The sequence below is a fragment of the Miniopterus schreibersii genome, assembly GCF_964146895.1.
Source record: "Miniopterus schreibersii genome assembly, chromosome: 4".
NCBI lineage: Eukaryota > Metazoa > Chordata > Mammalia > Chiroptera > Miniopteridae > Miniopterus > Miniopterus schreibersii.
The window spans coordinates 89793886-89814568 of record NC_138105.1 but is presented as its reverse complement, the minus strand read 5'-3'; the positions used below and the strand labels follow the sequence as shown (position 1 = coordinate 89814568).

Genomic DNA, 20683 nt, shown 5'->3' with positions numbered 1-20683 from the left:
GGGAGTCTTGGATAATTCTTTGGTCTGTTTTACTGTTTTACTTTTGTCTTAGGTCTGTCTGGCTTTAATGGGGTTTTTGTTATTTGCTCCCCAACTTGGTCTGTCCTTGGGTTGAGCTGGCACAAATGGCATTAGTTGGGTCTTTGATCTCTATTTCCTGGGCCAGGGGGATTTGAGCTATGTATTCTCTCCTGAGGGAGGAGCTTATAAACCCTGTGCTCTCAAGTGTCCTTGGGGAAGATACAGTCTTGCATTTCACACGCTGGCTGCAAGCTGCCCAAACTGTTTGGCCTTGTTTAGTTTTCTTGTCTCAGTTTCCCCATTCCACTTTCCTATGGATTTTCCTACTTTTTTACTATCCTGCTACACTTTCAACAATAAAGATAAATTAAAATAAAATAAAATGATAGTTTAGAATCATACTACTGATACATCTTCAAAATGTTCCCGGTAGCCTAGATTCCTGCTGGCACTTGGCATTTTAGGTGCTCCTACCTGAAAATGTTTTTAAGACGGGGAAATGGCATGTCCTATTGATAACGTGAAAAGAGAGCCAGGCATTCTGTCTTGTTATTGAATAACGTTAGCTTTATTATTATAATAGAATACAGTCTGACATTAAATTAAGAGCTTTTGCTAAACTCTGTAAAGCAACACATGCATCTGCCATAAACCACCTCGATCTACGCCAGGTTTATTGCCATTTCACTGCACTAATGTGCAATCAACATTCAGTGTCACCTTTTAAAAAATATTCCTGGGGGGTAAGCAGGAACTGGCCTCTATAAGAGTGTGACTTTATTTTCAAGGAAGACTTAACTAGTGTTACACGGTTTAGCAAAGCACTGTAGAAAAGCTATATAGAATAATTTTGTCTTTGATAAATTATGCAATCAATTAATACAATAGAGCACTATCCACATATACTAACAAACTAAGAAATGATCGAAATGCAGTCATTGCATAGCAGAAAGCAGACTCATAAGAAATATTCACGTCTAATGAGCAAAGTACAGACCAAATGTTAGTCATGACAAGTCTGGAAGGTAAAGGCTCTCAATAAACACATTAGGTTAACGCCGAAAAATAACAGGATAAACAGCAACACGGGAGTTAGAGCCATGTTTTATTTTTATTTTCTATACATGATATCTACACAAGATACCAGAGGATGAACATCCTTGGTTCAGCCTTCACTGGCCTAGCTCATGGAATTTAGGCAGGACCAAATCAAACAATACAGCACATTTAAAAAGAAAACCAGGGTCTGCTTAGGAAAACGTGGTGTGTTTTCCCACATCATTGGACGGCAGCTCTTTGAGAAAAACATTGCTTCAAACCTGGACGTGGACCCCAACTGTCTTTTTTGGTGATTATACTGACAGGTTTATGTCGTGGTATTTCTACATGTGTGGCTTGGACCATGACCTGTGGATTCTGGATGCTAACTGTAAATATCTCTGAAACTCTATCAGACAAAAGGAGACTTCAAAAATACCTTCTGCATAAATATTTATCTCTAAAACATCTGGGTAGTAATGAAACAGACTAGCACTTTCATAGGGAGTATTAATGGACCTCTTGTAGTTAAAGCCCTTACATAGTATACCTACAAATATATTGCTACGGTATAAATGAAATGTAATAATATTACTCAATAAAAGCTATTTCCTGTACATTCTTTCATGTATTTTTATATTTGGTGCTACATATGGTACAACACTTATTGAAATAATTGATATTGGCAAAGATAGCGATAATATACAGTTGATTTTTCTAGCTCTCACTAATGCTTTTCCATTTTCTTTCTATATTGCAAGAGCCTCAGTTAGGGAAAGGTGGCAGGACTTGAGCAGGTAGCAACTGATTTACTGCTGTACACCGGACAGCGTTTGAAATTATAAGCTTTCTCTACATAAGTGAACTTTTGCCCATATAGTTGAAGTTCCATCTGATTCCTACAAGCTGTTCTGATCTTAAATGCAGGCTCTAAAGGTATTTCCGTAGCACTTAACAACATTCTAACAGCTAAGAGCGGTGAGTCTTACACAGTATTTTGAGAACACAACCTTAAAAAAGTAAAAAATGTACAATCTCATGCTGTATATTTACATATATAATTTATATATTCTATTTTTGTTCACTAGTCATAAATTTCAATCTAAAGCTTTTAATGTCCTGTTATATAAAAGAATACATTCAGCAATTCTTAGAGCTTGCAAAATATTTTTGCCCCTCTGAAGCATCTTTATGATGGGAATGAAGTGATTATTGGACCCATGTGCTATTTGGAAATAGACATGATGAGAAAGGGAATCTTTTTAAATTATTTTATTTAATTTTCAAATATTTTGGTATTTATTGAGTGTTGATATCTTTGCTAAAATGATTCCTCATCAAGTCTAGTGATAAAAGCAGATGCTAGTGAAATAGTCTAGTTAGAGCATTTCTCTCCGTGGGATTAAATGTGCTCTACAGGGAGGAACTGCTCCTTTACTATGCAACGTCCATGAATTTTAAAACAGCGTTTAGCAACAAAATAACACGTTAGGCATTTGTAACAGGAGAAAGAACAGGGGTCTTGGGCTTTGGAAACAAAAATGTTAGAGTGATACATTAGTTTAAAACACAAAACAAAAATGTGAGCGCACCATAGTTTGTGCAGTAAAGACATAGATTCTTTGAAAATTTTCTTCATCAAACATTTATAATATATTCTTTTAAACGCCTTCACATAAAAATATTTGTGACATATACAGTATCTTCTCTCCTTTAGAATATTTGGAAATATATATCTACAAATGATCTGGAGTCACGGTCAAGCTTTATTTCTCTCCCGCTTTTCCTCCTACCTGTCTGCGACTGCGCCCCTCCTTGCCTCTCTCGTTCTGCCTCCTGTCGGGCTTTTTTGCTCCCTCGGGCTCTGTCTCTCAGAATCCTCTCTCAGCTCTGCTCTGCTCTGCTCTGCTGGACGGTTTGTCCTCGTGTGGGTTATGGAAATAAGGGAACCTTCGATTCTTTAGGACAGAGGCAATAAAGCGGGCGGCAATTACTGCACTGGGAACGGAAAGCAATTTCCATGGCAGGGGACCGAGCAGCGGAAGGAAGGCGAGTGAAGGGACCTACTGGTGGGGGGTGGGGGCTTTGAGCTGAGGCTCTCTGTTTAGGTACGTGGCCCAGTAGACCAAGTTAAAGATCCCGAACAGCAGCGGGAACGCTATTCTTGACAGCCGGTCAATTTTGCTGACGCTGTTAAAGGTTTTCTTGGGTTCCGGAGGTTTTGCCTCCGGCTTGACTTCTTTTGGTTCTATGGTTGCACTTTTAGCAATGGTGGCTAAGCCCGGGTCACCCCTGGCCATGTTAGGGGTGTAGCTGGTTGCTGTCGGAGCATAAGTGTTGTTTTTCTTAATAAGAGGGTCCTTCACTTTCTTTGGCTGTGGAAAGAAGAGCAACAGCATTTCGTTTAGTAAACTGCGAGAGAAGCCGGGTAGAAGTGACCTTCCCTTTGGAACCTAGGTCTGTGCTTTATTTAAAATCTAAGAAATGTAATTTATGACTGTATTGTTGGGATAGATTTAAAATGCGGACAGCGATATCCCGTTACCAGATGAACAGTCTGGGAGATCTAATGTGCAGCATGGTGATTATAGTTAATAATACTGTATCACGGACTTGAATGTTGCTACCAGAGTAGATGTGAAATGTTTTCACCACAAAAAGAAATGGTAACTATGTGACGGGATGAGGTAGCTAATGCTGTGGTGGTGATCAGATCACAATACATAACTGTATCAAGTCAACTGCATTGTACACCTATACTCTATAATAAGCAAATCAAACTGGCAGAGCCCTCGGGAAGATTTTTACAGAAGCATAAAGAACTTACAGAAAATAGTGTCTGTTTCATTAGGATGACTGATCTATAGATGTATTACAGATATAGTTGTATTGCAGATATAAATATAACCATACATAGAAGTAGACATATATGTTCATATACATCTATACTGAATCGCGAGGACTAAAGATTGATAGGGATTAAAATACTTTCTGAGACATAGCACCTGAAGGACTAATACAGGGGCCGGAAAGGGATACGTGTAATCAGCACCATGAGCTCACCGATGCCTCAACCCAAATTCCACGGTTTCCAGACAAATTCAGTTCTCACCACTAGTCACTAACAACTGACACTCATGAGCCAGAATCAGAAAGATGTTGGCCTCTCACAAAATGCAAAGAAAGTAGTAAGTTAGAAAAGCAACATTTCCCGGTGCTCGCGCCTCACTTTTCATCATGTGTCCCCAGTGTTTGCGTGTCATTCATTCTGAAGAACTTCAGCAGAATCTGTCAGTCATTCTAAGATGTACATGTAAAAAGTTTCCACAGCTCTGTCTCTGGTCCATGTGTTACAGTTCATGGTGCCTTATGTTAACCTGTTTCTGGGGCTGGCTCCCTCTCCTTTAGGCCACCCTCCTGGTCTAGGACAGAGGGAGGCCATGGATGACTAAAGCAAGGATTTACAGCAACTGTCTCCACCCTCTCGCCTCTCTCTCCAGCTGGTCAATGCAGTCCCTTTATCTTGTCTCTCCTCTCTACTGAACCTCAGCCACAGTTCTTGGTTTGAAAATTCAGAGAATTTTTATACTGGGCAAGAATGTTTCGAGGCAAGGTGAATTCTGAGGCCCTGCTTCTGGTTCACTTTGGCTGTGACAGTGCATCCCATACAGAACCTTTTGGCTTTTACTTATGTAGCTCACTGGCGTGCCGAGCTGATTCATCTGTGGCTGAGGGGTACATCTAAAAGAGCTTGACGTTGGCAGCATATTTCCTTTCAAATGTATTCGACTACAGAACTTTTATTTCCAGGTACTATCACAAGACACTAGCATTCTATGGAGCGGAGTTTGGGGAAAGCGGCTGTAGAGTGATCCTGCCTAGATGACTTCTAGATGTCTCACAGCCTCTGTGTCTCTGACTTTGCCCTTCATCCTGCCGTCCCAAGGCTTGCTTACGTTTTCACGTTTTTCCTCCAAACCTCAGAAGTAGAAATATACTCTCCAACTGTGCTCTCAGGGCCACTCTAAAATAGGTTCTAGTTGAGAACAGTGATATTCCTGACTTGATAATTTTCTACAATTTTCTGTGATTTCTGTGTGCTGTGATCCTTAAAGCAAACTTCTATTTTTGGAAAGAGAAAATGTTTCCTGCCCTTTGCTTCGCTGATAATTGGAGGTAATGCATTTTGCAAACACAGTTCAATTGAGACATTAGAGTAGTGATGTTTATGACCAAAGGGATTAGGTTTAAAAAGTAAAAAAGCCTATGATTTTCAAGTTATAAAAATTATAATGGTGTATGTGAATGTATTCGCTCCTAATGTCAGGCTTGTTAAAACTCTTCTCAGATAAATAGAAAAGCATACTTGAGTAGCAATATTCATTTTTGTGTTTCTCTCTCATCTCCTGCGTCTGTTCTGCACCTGTCCACACAAACAACCTCTCCTTAACAATAACAAAATTACCCGAGCACTTAATCATCTCTAACATAAGCATTAGAATCCTCGTTGCCCTCCCTCTGCATTCTTCATCCATTCCTTCAAGTCCAGACACCCCGTCTAACATGTTTAAAAGGACATATTAGTGCTGTATCCCCAGGGGGTATTACAGCATTTACCTTTTCTGGGACCACACTTTTGCCATCCCAGGCGTAGCCCCGCTTGGTGAAGTAGTTCACGGTGGCAAACTCGATGAGGGCTGAGAACACGAAGGCGTAGCACACGGCGATGAACCAGTCCATCGCGGTGGCGTACGCCACCTTGGGCAGCGAGTTTCTGGCGCTGATGCTCAGCGTCGTCATGGTGAGCACAGTCGTGACTCCTGCAAAGAGAGAAGTTAAGTGAATCTGAAGATCCCTACTACAAAATTTCATCGCTGGAGGTCGGCCTCCTTGTCCAAAGGGAGACCAGCGGTACCCCGGTGGGAGAGAAGTTTCGTCCCACTTGGGTCTGGAATGGATGAATTTTCATTCAACCCCAGAGGAGTGTGCAGTTGGTGGCACGGCCGTGTTGAGGGGATCTCTTGCAGGGATAAACTGCTTTGCTATTGAGCTGTTAATAAAATAGTGAATATCTTTAAATGAGCATCTTGAACATGGTATCCTGGTTAGAAAAGGAAATAATTTTCCCTCACTGTCCCCAATTCTTTGAACTATAAAGCGTAGATCTTCACTGTCTCTGATCCCCAAGAAATCCCTGGATCCTCCGCTCTGTTTGGTATTTTCCACCTGTGCGCCCCACCTGTATAAACCACGAAGCTAATAGTTTAGTAATGATTGATGAATAATTGAATTATCTTAGGATAATACTTTGTTACATTATTAACTCTTCTGCTTTTATATGATTTTTTTCCTGATTCTGAAGTAGCCACTCTTCTGAAGAAATTCCTGAAATAAGTTGCATGTAACTTACTTGAGGTTACACAGCTCAAAAGGGGCAAAACCAAAACTTGAACACATTTTGCCATTTTGAATGTCCACAGTCTCTCCTTCTCTGTTAATCTGCCTCACCTTCCTGTGCAGTGACTCCGTCCCCAGCGATTACATTCCCTGTATTCAAAGCCATTTTTGAGTCAGTTGTTTTTAGTTTATTTATATAATTATATGAGTTGGTATTTAACTAATATCCATGAGTGTTCACTTAACAAATGAATATTATCAGCCTACTAAATGTTCTGCACTGTATAGTTAGGCTGTGGTAAGGTTCCTTAGAAACCATTTGAAAATGTATTTAAAATTTCACAATAATCCAGTAAGGCTGACTCAGGCTGCGTGATGGAAAAAGTCCTGACCTAGTCCAGTGACTACTCAACACTTATTAGCTCTATGACCTGAGTAAGCGAATTAACCTCTAGGGACCTCCTAGTGTTCATACCTGTAAAAGCGTGATTTAGACTTCATTCTCTTGACTGTCTAGATCACTGCTGAAGTTCTAAGAGAGGAAAATTTCTGCACAGTCATTCACAAGATTATTTGAGGATAAAACATAATAATATGTAAAAGCATTTTAAGGATGTAAATAACTTATTGCCATGGAAGATACTGTCTTCCCATGGGTCTAAAATTAATATCTGTGATTTCCCCCTTTGATGATTTTTTAGAGAATCAGTAGGATTACAGAGAGATGGTAGGTGGCTAATTTTTATAAACTGCATTAAACCATCCAGTATCCCCTAGTTTTCCAAGGTAGATGATCTTTGTAACTATATTAGAAACCCCAAGATTTTTATTAAATCATAGGTATTACTTTGAACTTTGAAGGTGTTACAGGAAGTTCTGGGGCATTATCTGTATCACCTGAACAACAAATAGTTTAAAGAATATTGGCTGGAAAACAGCCCCCAAATGTACATGTCAGTATTAACTTGAGCAAAGAGCAAGGTAACTAAATGCCAGTATTTGGGATGCAGAGCAACCCAGTTTTAAACCACAGTTCTATAACTGCTGAGTGACCTCGGGAAAATTGCCTCACAATTCTGAGCTTCTCCTTTATTTAAAAAAAAAACAACTTCAAGTTAATTTCAATAAGTCTAACTCAGAGGGGGTGTTGTATTAAATATAGTGCAGTAGTAAAGTGTTCAGCACTTAGCCTGATATTTACTAAGGGCAAAATTAATGACTACTATTATTGACAGCTACAGTCCTTTTGGGTAAATTCCTGCCACAGTGAATTGCGTTTTTTATTTTTTTGAATTCTGGTTAATGTAAGTCACTGTCAGAAGTAATTTGGGAATAGGTATTCTTAAATGCATGCATAAATTAAAAGCAGTTAGGAATAGCATGAAGAGCTGTGTGTGTGTGTGCGTGCTCGCTGTGGTCTTACAATTCCTGATATAGGGAAAGGAACAACAGTGTATTGAGTATCTATTAAGTTCCAAGTACTAACCTTGATAATTTACATATTTTATTTTTATCACTTAGTCTTTTAAACAGCATGATTTTACTTTAGTTGAACTCACATTTTATAGGCAACTGAAGGTTAGAACAATGAAGATTGAACCTAAAACTTGGATCTGCCTGGCAGCAAAATTCCACGACCACATTGCCTCTAAATGTGAGCATGGATGGTCAAGAATATGATATTTTAAGACATAAGCCACGCTTCAGCTTTGTTGTAGTCTGGATCCCTTTCAGCAAACTGCTATGAAGTACGACTTTTTATTTTTTTTAATTTATGTTTGTCTTTAAATACCTGACCCTCTCAGGCATCTTAAGCAGCTCAGAAGAATGTGCTGAGTTCAGACAAAAAAGAATCGAGATGTGTACTAGAGAAATGTTAAAAGGCTAAAGGTCTTAGGAATTTGTTTTTGTGATTTTATTGAGCTTAGAACATTAGAAATATATAACTTGATGGACAGATATACTTGCCACAGCTAAATTTACAGATAGGGAGTTATGTTCACCAAGGGGGCACGTGTTGCCTGACTGTTGAAAGTGTTAAAAGCAAGGTTTTTTCATTTATGAAACAGTCCAAAATGCTTTAGAAAGTTTCCAAAACGAAAGGATCAGATATGTTGGGTGAGAGTAGGGAAAGTGAACATTAAAGAAAAAATTTTTTTTCATTGTCGTGCTGAGTCATAAAACATAATGTAAATATCTTCTGTGTCTGAATTTTTAAAAAAATTCTACTGGAAAAAGAGCTCAAACTACACACGCACCCAGAAGCAGGCATCTTGGCAAGAGTTTGACCTTCCCTTCTGGAAGGTGGCGTCAGCGGCGGCTCCCATCGACAAGTGGCGATGAGGGAGAAGACGCGGGAGGTGACCTGCCCTCCTGCCCCGTAGCCCGTCCTCCCGGGCCTTGACTCGGTTGTGCTGAGGTCGGGCCGGAGCAGGGGCCGGTGGTTCCCAGCGGGAAGGGCCGTGCTGCCTCCAGAAGGAAGCAAGCTTCTCTGGCTATTGGAGCACTCTGGCTTTTTTCCTGAGAGAGCTGGTTTTTCATACCCTGTCTGTCATGGAAGAAAGACGCCATAGGGATCTTCCCCCATGAATCATCCTCAGTTTAGATTTTGCGCTTCCTAACGCTTTTATTGTGTGGTAAAGGGTCTTAAGTAGCCTCGTGCCAGCTGATAGTTCTGGAATGAACCTTGGCGATTGCACCTTTCACCAGTGAGTATACGGCTGTTATTTACAAGTGAATGGTGCGGCCCACCACTGCCCCACTGCCCCAGCACGTTGGCGGTGGGCCAGCGTGTCATTAAGGGCACAGCCTCCGGGCCGAAGGGCTTGGGTCTTCCTCCACGCCCCTCCTAGTGGCTTCTGACCTTGAGCCGGTTCCTTCATCTCTTGTCCTTCGCTTTCTTGTCTATAACACAAGGACAGTAATAGTACAGAGGCTTTCTTTTTAGTGTTAAATGAGATAGTGTAGGTTTATTTCGTAGAACAGCCTGATATAAAGGCACTCGGTAAATAAACATGTATTATTTTATCGTTACTCAAATTTTAAGTTCCAGATTATAACCTTCATGAGCGGGGCAGTTTATGTCAAGGTCACTGCTGCACTGTGTGCCTCACTCATAGTAGGCGTCACATAAAAGTTCACTGAGTGAAGGAATGAATCAGTTAATTTATGGCAATGGAGTCTTCTGTTTATATCAGTCTGAAAAGTACAATTAAGATCGTATACTACAATATGGGCAGGAAATACCTCTTTATATGAAGTACAAATTTCTAAATTAATAAATTAGGGGGTGGCTTTTCCTATTAGTAAAAGGTTATTACCCTTTAAGCAGCGTCCCATTAGATTGCCTTAACTTGAAGCATCAAGGGCATTTGAACCATTTTAACAGAAAAAAATGTATATTTGTATCTCTTCAGAAGTGCACACATTAGGTAAGTGAAGTATTCCTGTACTGTCCTGCGAGATGGTCATTAACAATCTCTCCCTACGTAAGAAAGCCCTGCTTTCATACATGTAAGGAAGTAGCTCTGCTGATATTTTCTTAGATTCTCAAAAACTACACAGATATATGATTATGTATTCTGAAAGTGTGGATTAAACATTAACAGTTCTATGTGTGTGTGTTTTAATCTAATATGATGCATTTTATGCCTGCTTCATTCCATTTCTCTCCCAAAATATCAAATCAAATCTTCATTAATCCCATCGATTTACATGCACTGAAGCAGCTTGCTACTTAGGGAGATAATTTTTAAAAATCATGCCATGATGAAAATGGGAATTCCTTGCATCTTTCTATTGTACTAACTTCATACTTTAATGTATAATCATTTTTCATTCTATTTGCAGTGTCACTGGCATAACTTGCCCTCCAAAGCCCTGCATGCATATCTCGATTGGCACTTACCAAAGACTGTCCTCGCTGGTACAGACTCTCTGTTGAGCCAGAAGGAGACTTGGGACAGAATGACGGTCATTATGCATGGCAGATATGTTTGAATGACAAAATAGCCAATCTTTCTTTTCAGGTGGAAATGAGTGGTCATAACAACATATTCTCCTAGAGGGTGAGACAGACAGTAATGTTGAGCAAGTTGACCTTGAGAAAAAGTTCATCTCTGAGGTTTTCTATCAGCAACAGAGTCCTGGAGCTTATACACATCCTTTCTCCATGTGATACCTTGTTCCCAAAGAGAAAATTTTATCCAGAAAAGAAAGAAAAAAGACACTTTAAAAACACACCAAAATGGCTCTGAGGATGAGACTGATGTGCCAAAGATGCCATGGATAGTCGTACATCCTGATCCTGGTGCATGATACATATAAGACGTCTCTGAGCGTGTACTTACAGATTGTCTTTAGTGGCCACGAAGGCAACGTGCAGATCCTGATGACACACACCAGTGGATTAGAACAGAGCACATCCCCAGTGTGGACACTGCAGGAAAGATCAGGCTATCTAATGAGGAGCTTTGGAGGCCAAGTCAAGAGAGCTGAATTTTAGCTCAAGCCCTTCCTTTCAGGAGCTCTCGGACTTTGGGTAAGTCATTTAGCTTAGCCTGATCTTCAGAATGAAAACAATGGGATAGAGTCCAGTGTTTCTCAAAATACATTTTGAATTCACCTGGGAAGGTTTTGAGACATGATTTCTTCAGATACCACGTAGATATGCAAGCTATTCTTTGAGATGGGGCCAACTTTTGAACTTGTCCCAGTTCTTAGCCAGCTCTGGGAAGCAGTGGACTAGCTGCACAGTCTTTATATGCTCCAAAGTGTGATTTCACGTAGAGGTCCAGAGCAGGAGATACACAGCCCAAATTGCAGGAAGAAGTTTTAAAAATGGACATGTTTTTTTCAATTACAAATGTTAGAAGTTTCTAGCTGTATTCACTGTAAAATATGCTTAGCTATCTGTAAGTGGGTAGGAGAGAAATAGGTATATTCTTGCTAAGAAAACACCACTCTCACATTTCTCTACATACCTTTCCTTCAACTCCAAACTTTTTTCTACACAATCTGGGATTTATGTCTCCAAAGATAGCCAACCAGCTTCAGGCCCAATAATTTGGCTAAAACTGCTCACAACTTCTTAATATCCATAACCGAAGACATCAGTCTTTAAAGAGGACCTCAGTCATCACGCTGGCTGCTCACCTTCTTTGCAGCATTAAGAATTAAGCAATGCTGACTGCCTCTACCATCTTGATAGCACACTCTTGACTAATATTCTCTCCTTAGCTCTCACTTTTAGTTTATTTTGATAAGTCATTGATTATTTCAGTCTGAGACTATTTATTGAGGTTTTTTTTTCTGTCAGGCAGTAATCTTCATCTTTTGCAAAGTAGAGGTTCCTGACGTAGTTTTAGCTTCAGCTTTCTTTCCCATTTTTTGACTCTAATAAGAAATTTTCCTTCTCACCTCTGCTAGTGTCATTTTTATCCAGATGGATGCCAAGTCTAAGTGACATTGCTCTCAAAATCACGACCTGTGTTTCCAAATATTTACAAGACATCTATCTCATGGATATTGATTTTTTTACTAACACCACCCACTGAATATGTTAACTGGCATTAGTTAACCTTTCTCATAGAGGTGCTGCTTCTCTACTCTGTGTCCCTCTCTTAATTAATTACTCTGTCATGGGTCTATTCCAGGCTAACATCCAGGAATTAATCCTTGAATGTGAAGTAGGACTTTGGAAAGAGAGAACAAGGAATCAATTGATCATCACAGTTTTAATTTTACCTGGGCAGTATCTCTCAGTCAGTCTCTTATCTTATGGTCACTGCTCTTATCTCCTTTGTAGATTCTTCTAACAATCTATTAACTGTCTTTTTTGTCTCCAGTCCCATCCTAACTCCATCTTTTTCCTAAATTTTGATGTCAGAGTGATCTTTTCAAATCATATGTAAATACCTTAATGGATTCCCCTTATCTACATCAGGGTCTCCCAACCTCAGCACTACTGATACTTCATACCAGGTAATTGTTGTTGTTTTTCAGTGGGGGGAGGGGGGGTGCGCTGTCCTGTGTATTGCAGGATATTTAGCCTCATACCTGGCTGACCTCTGTCCATCAGCAAACTCTCCCTAATGTGACAATCAACAATGTCTCCAGTGTTAGATACTAACAAGGAAACTCCCTAACCTGTATTCAAGACTCCTTACATCATAACTCTGTATATTTCGGTACCATGTCTCGTGTCTCACCATACATTTTCACATCTCAATATCTGGACCCACCTGTCTACTTGACATCTTCTATTGGTGACTGTTTTGTTCATCTATGGGTTCTCAGCCCATAGTGGAACAGGAAGAAATGTGCTGTAGAGGAGAGTTAGCTTTGGAAGCAAATGAATTTGTTTTCAAAATGCAGATGTGCTATTTTCTTACTGTGTGGCCTTGGACAATGCAAACTCTCTGATCCTGAGTTTCCTCATCTATCAAACAGTGAGAAGTATATTGTGGGGATAATAAAGAATTAGACCTCTGCTTAAGATCATGCTATCTAAGAGTTTTACAGAAGAAAGAGAAAAAATGAAGAGTTTTAAAATAAATGTTAGTTCCTTTGACCTTTTTTGCTCTCTTCTTTCCAGCTGGAATTGGTAGAAGTATTGGTAGAAGAAATGCATTTACTCTCTGTAGTAGGAAATCATCCATACCCTCATGTATGCTTTCAGCACTGTTATTAATGATAGCATCTGCCATTCCCTGATCAACACTAAGTAGCTGCAAATTTATTTGTAGCTTCTTTTTTTATTTATAATAATATCTCCCACTTTTAATTTCACCAAAGTGAAAGCTAACTGAGAAGAGGGACTGTTCTTCGGATAGAGCGTGACCTTGCACCTTTGAAGTATTTAATACCTGCATGTGGTGAAAAGGGGTATACTGAGGCTTAAGGGCTCTCACTCCAATTGACACCCATACGCGGCTCTTCTTTGAAGGGTAAATAAAATATTAACTACAGTTGACCTTTGAACAAAATGGGTTTGAACTGAGCAGGTCCATTTATATGTGGGTATTTTTCAATAAATACTGTAAATGTATTTTCTCTCGTGATTCTCTTAATAACATTTTCTTTTCTCTAGCTTACTTTATTATAAGAATACAGTATATAATATCTATAATATACAAAATATGTGTTCACTGACTGTTTATGTTACCAGCAAGGCTTCCAGTCAACAGTATGCTATTAGTAGTTAAGTTTCTGGGGGAGTCAAAGTTATATGTGGATTTTCAATTGAGTGCAGGGTCGATGGCCCTAACCCCTGTGCTATTCAAGGGTCACCTGTAATTTCTTTTCCTTTTCTGTAGATACCTTGGGCGATGTCTCCAAGGTCATCTGAAAGAAGTGTTTCACATTTGAGAAAAGTGCAGAAAATTAATTTTGTCAGGACTCTGCTAAAATGTAGCCTTGCACGGACATAGTCGTGTTACATTTCACCTTCCCAGGAGTATGTATTATTATTCTTAACCATTCATTCATTTGGGGCCTGTAAAATGTCATCAGCACAAAGAAAAAAAATTCCACCTTTCATATAATGTCAGAAAGACGAGTGTCTACATGTAATATTATCATCTTTTGTTCACAGTGTGACTCTTTGGAAGATTCTTCAAAAACTATGACTTTGGTGGTCAGAAGAGCAATTATTTGAAATTATATTTGTTTTATAAACCACTTCCTTACTAGAAAATTAGATTGGAGAGTTTCAAATCTTTTAAAATCATCTTCCTAAACTTTGGCACAAAATGTTTGAGTAAGGAGAGAGAAAGGCAGCAAAGTCAAAATCATGTTGTCATAATTTTAAAGTGAAGGAAAAACACAACAGAAAAATTGGTCTCCTAAATTGGATTAAAAGAATATGTCTAGACATCAAGTGCTTATGCTCTAAGCATGTCGAATTCTTTTCCTCTAACTCAGCAGCCTAGAAGAATTGTAATTCAGATATTCTTGCACATCAGGTAGCCCTGAGGGAAGCTTGTAAGTTAGATGTGGCAATATTCCTGACACATTACAATACAGAATTAAGGGGAGTAGAAGGAAAGAAGCAGGGATTTAATTCTGTAAAGCAGATTTAAGCATTCGTTTAGGCCCGGCTTCCTTCCTTTGCTTTCTCAAACGTTCATTACGTGAAAGGTAAATACCTTGCTTGACCTCTTTAACTTTATTTTTCTCATTTGCTCAATTAAAATGATAGTGTTTTCCTTCATTATTCCTGGGATGCTGTGAGGATGAAACTAAGTGACAGAAGTGAGTGTACTTTTTATATGTGGGGAGTCACATGCAGAGTCACAGTGTAAAGACAGGAGGAGTAGGCACGTGCCCTCTCCAGCTCGAGAGAGAAGCCATTCACTTGCTCAGCAAAGCTGTGGCGAGCGCTGATTCCATGCACAGCTTATAGTTTTTCTTCCAAATGGTCTAAAGTTCTTTTTTTCTGTAAATGCTACCTTTTTAAGAGGAATGAAATATCATTGATGGAGTGGTTGGTATTTTAATATCTGCTTCAAAAAGTTCTGAAATAGAAATAAGGAAACAATGGTCATAGCTTTAGGCCACTTAGCCTCTCTGGACCTGTCTTCTCATCTGAAATATTAACAGGTTGACCAGATAACTATAGAAGTCTCCCCTCCCCAGCCCCTAGTTTTCCTATTTTATGGTTATAATTATTTCTCTGGATGTCATGCACTAGGCTGTGTGAGAGGGAGCCCTGAGGTTCCTCTGATGAATGTTCATCACCATTGTTGCTCCCTGGTCAGGGAAGACAGCTCAGTTCCTCATCTATTTTGACTGCGTAGGGTTATCCTTAAATCAACTCATCCAGAGGAGACTGTCTCTTGGAAAGAGGGTCCCACAGTTTCTCTTGGTCATATGTTCTAAGGATAAACAGTAGTCACTCAAAAAGAAAAGACATTTCTGTTCAGCAGAACTAACCTACATTTCCTTTGGTCCTATCTGTCTGTTGACTTAGGTGAGTACGAAGACTTTGCAGTCGCTGTGTGTTTTTAAAAAAGCATTACATATTATTTCATTCTTATTCTCTTCTGACCATGAAGTTATTCTGATGACTAATGGCAACTTCATTATTTTACTTATCTATATAGGTCATATTTTTATGTTCTTTAATCACTGTTATAATTTTTACATGGGGTATCAAAAATAGCATTGATGGAGGGGTTGGTGTTTGTCCTTAAAGAATTACTTAGGAAGCATAGTCACAGTAGAATGGGACCAGGCAATGCCTGGCGTCTCTTCCACATTGCCTCCCCAGTAAGTCAAGCAGAAATGGCCTTTCTTATGTCATCATGTGGCTCTCCTGCACTAACTCCATCATTAATAGTAATAGCTGTTATTTATTGTATAATTTTTACCTGTCAGACACTCGACTAATCAGTTTGCATGGATTTTTTTTCATTTCAGTCTCACAGTAGCTCATGAATTACATTCTCTAATTATCTCCAAAAAATGCAAAAGATAAACAGAGAAATGCCAAAGGTCACACAGTTTTTGAGGGGTAAAAACAGCATTTAAGCCCTCAGAGTACAACCTCAGAGTCCACACTCTTAAACTCTGTGCTTCATCACGTTGTTACATTTCCACACATGCCTGTCTTGCCTGTTACCAGTGTGTCATGTAGTTGACAGCACATGTATGCAGCTAGCCCCCCAGGTTCAATTCCTCTGCCACTCGCTGTGTGATCCTGGAAAAATTGTTGTGCCTCTGTGGGCCTCAGTTATGTCCCATCTGTAAAATGGGGATACTTATAATGCCTACATCACTCAACTATGAGCTGCTTGAGGACAGGAACTGTATGTTCTTCTCAAGGCCCAAGCGTAGTGAATGAGCAGATAAGGGAAGGGATACATGAATAAATGAATGGACAACAGAGAATTGTACTGGATTTGAAAGCCAACTGTGTGCCTTGAAAGGTTTTGCTCTGCCAGTTGAGTAAGTTTAACAAAGTCTCCAACTCATTTTCTTCCCCCCAAATCTGATGGCAGACTCCAGGGAAGGGATTGTGCCTCTAATGTGTTTTTGCTGAATTAAAAAATCCAAGTGTTGGACTGAGCCTCATATATGTAGCTCCTGTGTCACAGACTTGGGTTTTGGCCCTCAGGAGGTTGCGGGTAGTGCGTGTGAGTGTGTGCCCACATGAGTATTGACTGCAGGCAAGCGGGGCCACCACTTCTAACCTAACCTTCTAAGCGGTGATCTGAATGGACTCCCTCCCCACCGAGATTTTAAGGTGGAAGAAGGGCTCTTTATTTAATCATTCTCCACGTGTGTGCCCTTGCCTGCCGTCACTCCTAGTCTCCTGGCACAAATGGAGGTAATCGCACTAACTGTCATTTATCTTGATGTTTTCAGGGCTCCACAGGGAGATGTGAAATATGGGATTTCAACACAGATCTTTGTTTCTTCCCACAGAAAGATATCAAGGTGGATTTCTGATGAGTGAGAGTAGACCCAGAGGAAGTGTAGTTCAGTGTCTTACTGTGGCGCTGAAACATGCAGCATACTGAGCTCCCCCGCTTGAGGATCTGGTCATTATCATCCTCAAACCCCTCCCCCGAATATTCATTCTGGAATGACACGGAAAACTTGATTTTGTACAGATAAACTTGCCGGCGGTAGCACAGAATGACGACTTTTAAGGGACCTAACTTACGAGGTCCACCCAGCTTGGGGTTGGTGAGCTGGGGCACTGTCTCACCCATTGCCCGTTTGTGACTGTGTATCTTTTCCGAGCCACTATAATGTAGGTAGGCTGAATCCTTAGGAAGCGAGTCTCCAGGTTCATCAGACTAAGCCACTCATTTTGCAGACGTGAGAACCGGGGCATAGGAAAGGCAGACAGTGACATGTCAAAGTCACTGGGGCTGGAGCTAGAACGATTTGCGGCTTGTATATCTTCTATTGCATGTGTGCTACTGCACTTGAATTACCATTTCCCCGAAATCCTTCAACCACCATTTTAATGATAATAGAGGGGAATTTCTCGAGGAAAAGTTCCATGTCTATTATTCTGAATGCCCTGGGTCTAGAAGAGTGATTATTTGGCTCCCAACTATACAGATTAATAAAATGAAAGTCAAAACCTGCAGTAATCCTTCCTTGATTATCCTAGGCTAGATTCGTTTGTTTTTCTTTATTTAGTGCTTCCTCTGTTTCAGCTACTGTAGTAAATAATAAGGACACAGAAAACAAATGTGGTCTCTGCCCTCACAAAAATGTTAATCATGGCGCTTTGACCCTTTTGATAGTTATAGTTTATGTGTTTGTCTTCCCTTAGACTTCATGAGAGCAAGATCTCTGCCTTGTCCATCACTGACTCCCTAGTGCCTGCCACAGTATCGAGCATATAATAATATCCAATTTTTAATAAGTCAACAGCGCTCATTTTAATATCTTTTCCAACACAACTTGTGAGGAGAAAAATTTTCAGTGTTTTCCACATTCTGTGGTATTTTCAGGACTATGGCAACAAGTGCTACATACCAGTTTGAGCATTTATCATGTAACACTGTGATCAATGTTTTATATTATGTCATCTTTAATGCAAAATTCCTAGAAGAGGTCAGAGTTTCTAATTGGATGAATGGCTTTTACAAAGTCACAAGGCTTTTTCCAAGGGGCATGTCAGGAATCGAGTCCACACCCTTCTCACTGCAAAGCCTAAGACATTTCTACTCTACTACATACATTTTTTAATTTGTTAATTTAAAAAAAATGTTCAGTTGTTTCTATGTGCATTTCTAATGTTTTCAAACCTGAGATACAATCTCCATTTTGCAAACAAGAAACATAAATGCTTGAGCTTCTAGACTAGCCATGGATACTTTAAGCAAAATACAGATTCTATTAAGCAGAGATTATCCTATATTCACAGTAAGAGATATTGACCTATTACTTAAACATGTTAGAATGATCAGGATCCCAATATAAAGTCTGAAATCTAAGAAAGTTTTCTGAGGAAAAAAACCACTCCTGCCTTTATATATTACTAAAGTGTCTTTCTTTAGAAATTACAAATCAAAATGAAGGAACTAATTAAAAAAATGTAAAAATAGCCATAAAAGTAATTGTTGAGTATTGCTAAGTTTTCAGTAATTGAACATAGTTAAAAATATTGGGATTGGAGGGGTTAAGTTTTCCTAATTGTTAGAACCCAAATATTATTTATAATTATCTGGCCCTATGATCACATATAAGTTAGTCACAAAATGGCTACTTGCATAATTAAACTCTTAACCATATTTTTTGAAACAACTTCAGAAGTTTAAAGTTTTGAATACAGATGCTTAATATTATTTTATCTACTTCTGAGTATTTCATTTGGTAAAGTAGTTATAACTCTAAGAAGGAAGGCACTCCACCTACTAATTTCCAACTGGAGTGATCAGTAATGGGATTATGTTTCTGTAGGATTTAGCCGAAGAGAATTCTTGGCTAGAGATACAAATGGATTTGTAGAAGGAATTGGCTTTTTGGTGTCCTGTGTGTAATGGTCACTGCTACAAATTCACCAAGATTCATTGAATCATGGCAATAAATGGGGCGTAGATGATATTAATAGCTAATATTTACTAAGAGCCTTTTTTAAAAAAAATTGATTGATTTTTAGAGAGAGAGAGAGAGAAAGAAACGAATTTGTTGTTCCACGTACTTATGCATTCATTGTTTGCTTCCTCTATGTGCCCTGACCAGGGATTGAACCCACAACCTTGGCGTATTCGGACAATGCTCTAACAAACTAAGCTACCCAGCCAGGGCCTATTAACAGATTTTTATATGCCAGAAACCGTGATATGTATTTTTCATGGATATAGTTTTTTCCTTCCAACAGCCCTGTGAGGTGACCACAAACGACCTCCAGGTAGAAGAGTAAGGATTTAAGCCAGGCATCCTTCCTCAAGAATTCACATCCCTAAATACTGTGCTACACTGATCACTGAGAACCAGTTATTTATTTTGCAGACAAAGAAACATAGGGTGAAGGGCATTAAAGGACAAGTCCAAGGTCACAGGTCTATAAACATCACACTAGTTTTCAGCTTAACTGTACCCCCCAGTGTCGTGCTGTTTTCTCTCCCTCTCTGCTTGTGCTTTTTGAAGGACTTTCTGAAGTGTCACATTCTCACAAAAATCCTTGATGCTCCCGCCTCCATATCTGGAGTTACCAAATGCTACTTACCTGTGCTGGACTGAACAATTCCAGAATCTACTGTTTGTCCAAGAAGATCATACTGGTTGAGGCGTGACCCATCTTCTGCTACCACCACGGAGCGCGCTGGCTCCCTGGTCCACTCATAAACAACTTCTGCTCTCGTATAAGCATCTAAAAGGAGAGAATGGAAAATGGCCCACGTGTCAGGCCACTTTGCTTCTATCAGCTCCATATTTTCTAGCTTTCCCAAGCTTGGTTCTTGTCAATGTATGGATGAAATTACTTCAGATGCTTCATAAACATTTATTACACAGTATTCCACTAAATTATTGTGAAGTCCTCTTATTCTGGTCTCTGCTATGTTGGCAAGAGGTTTGTTTAAAAAATTGGGTCAGAGCACTTTCAGGGCATTATCGCCTCAGTTTCTTCCTCTCCGAAATGTGCTCTTTAGGCAAGGTCAGGGAAATGACTGTACAATACATGCACCACCCCTGCGTCTTCTCATGCCCATGGCAGGCAATGCTCACTAGTCACGGTGCTCTGTCCCACTGAGTGTGTGCCGTCTGAGTCTGCTGCTCACTGTCACATCGTGTCTGCTTAATTCCCCACAGTCTTGAACCCTCTTTTCTGAGGTCATCTGTTCTGAGACTTAAACTCTGAAAGGGCATTTAAAACCTGATTATTGGAATCTTTATCACTCAGCGAATATTTATGGAGCGCCTGCATGTTATTAGGCTCTGTGCTAGGAAATGCTGAGCAAAACAGATCCTGTTCCCATGGAGTTTCCAGGTCTCCAAACAAGAAAAATCTTAACCGATAACTAAAACTAGTAATTACTTCAGTGATAAACAGTGTAAAATAAATGTGTATGGTGACCAAGAAGACCAATGCAAACTTTGATGAGGTCATCAGGGAAGGCTCTAGGAGGTGATATTTATGCTCAGATGTGGACAAAAAAAAATTTAAAAAGCCAGCGTGCTAAGAAACAAGGGAAGAGTGGTGCAGGCAGAGAGAAAAGAGCACCTTCAAGGGCCTGAGGTGGAAAACAGATGACTGATT

The 20683-nt window shown here is 39.7% G+C and overlaps 1 protein-coding gene across 4 annotated transcripts in view; it reads right to left on the bottom strand.

The window, feature by feature from the left end:
* Positions 1–575: 575 nt before the first annotated feature.
* Positions 576–20683, bottom strand: part of GABRA1 (gamma-aminobutyric acid type A receptor subunit alpha1) — a 52437-nt gene continuing 32329 nt past the window's right edge. For 3 of the 4 annotated variants that reach the window (XM_081137548.1, XM_081137547.1, XM_081137550.1), the window contains 4 exons: positions 19652–19795; positions 10364–10516; positions 5677–5879; positions 576–3434 (listed from right to left, as the gene is read on the bottom strand). In XM_081137548.1, coding sequence (XP_080993674.1) covers positions 3123–3434; positions 5677–5879; positions 10364–10516; positions 19652–19795 — 812 coding nt within the window. In that variant the 3' untranslated portion in view covers positions 576–3122. The remainder of the gene's footprint in view (positions 3435–5676; positions 5880–10363; positions 10517–19651; positions 19796–20683) is intronic. The other variant, XM_081137549.1, reaches the window with a different exon arrangement.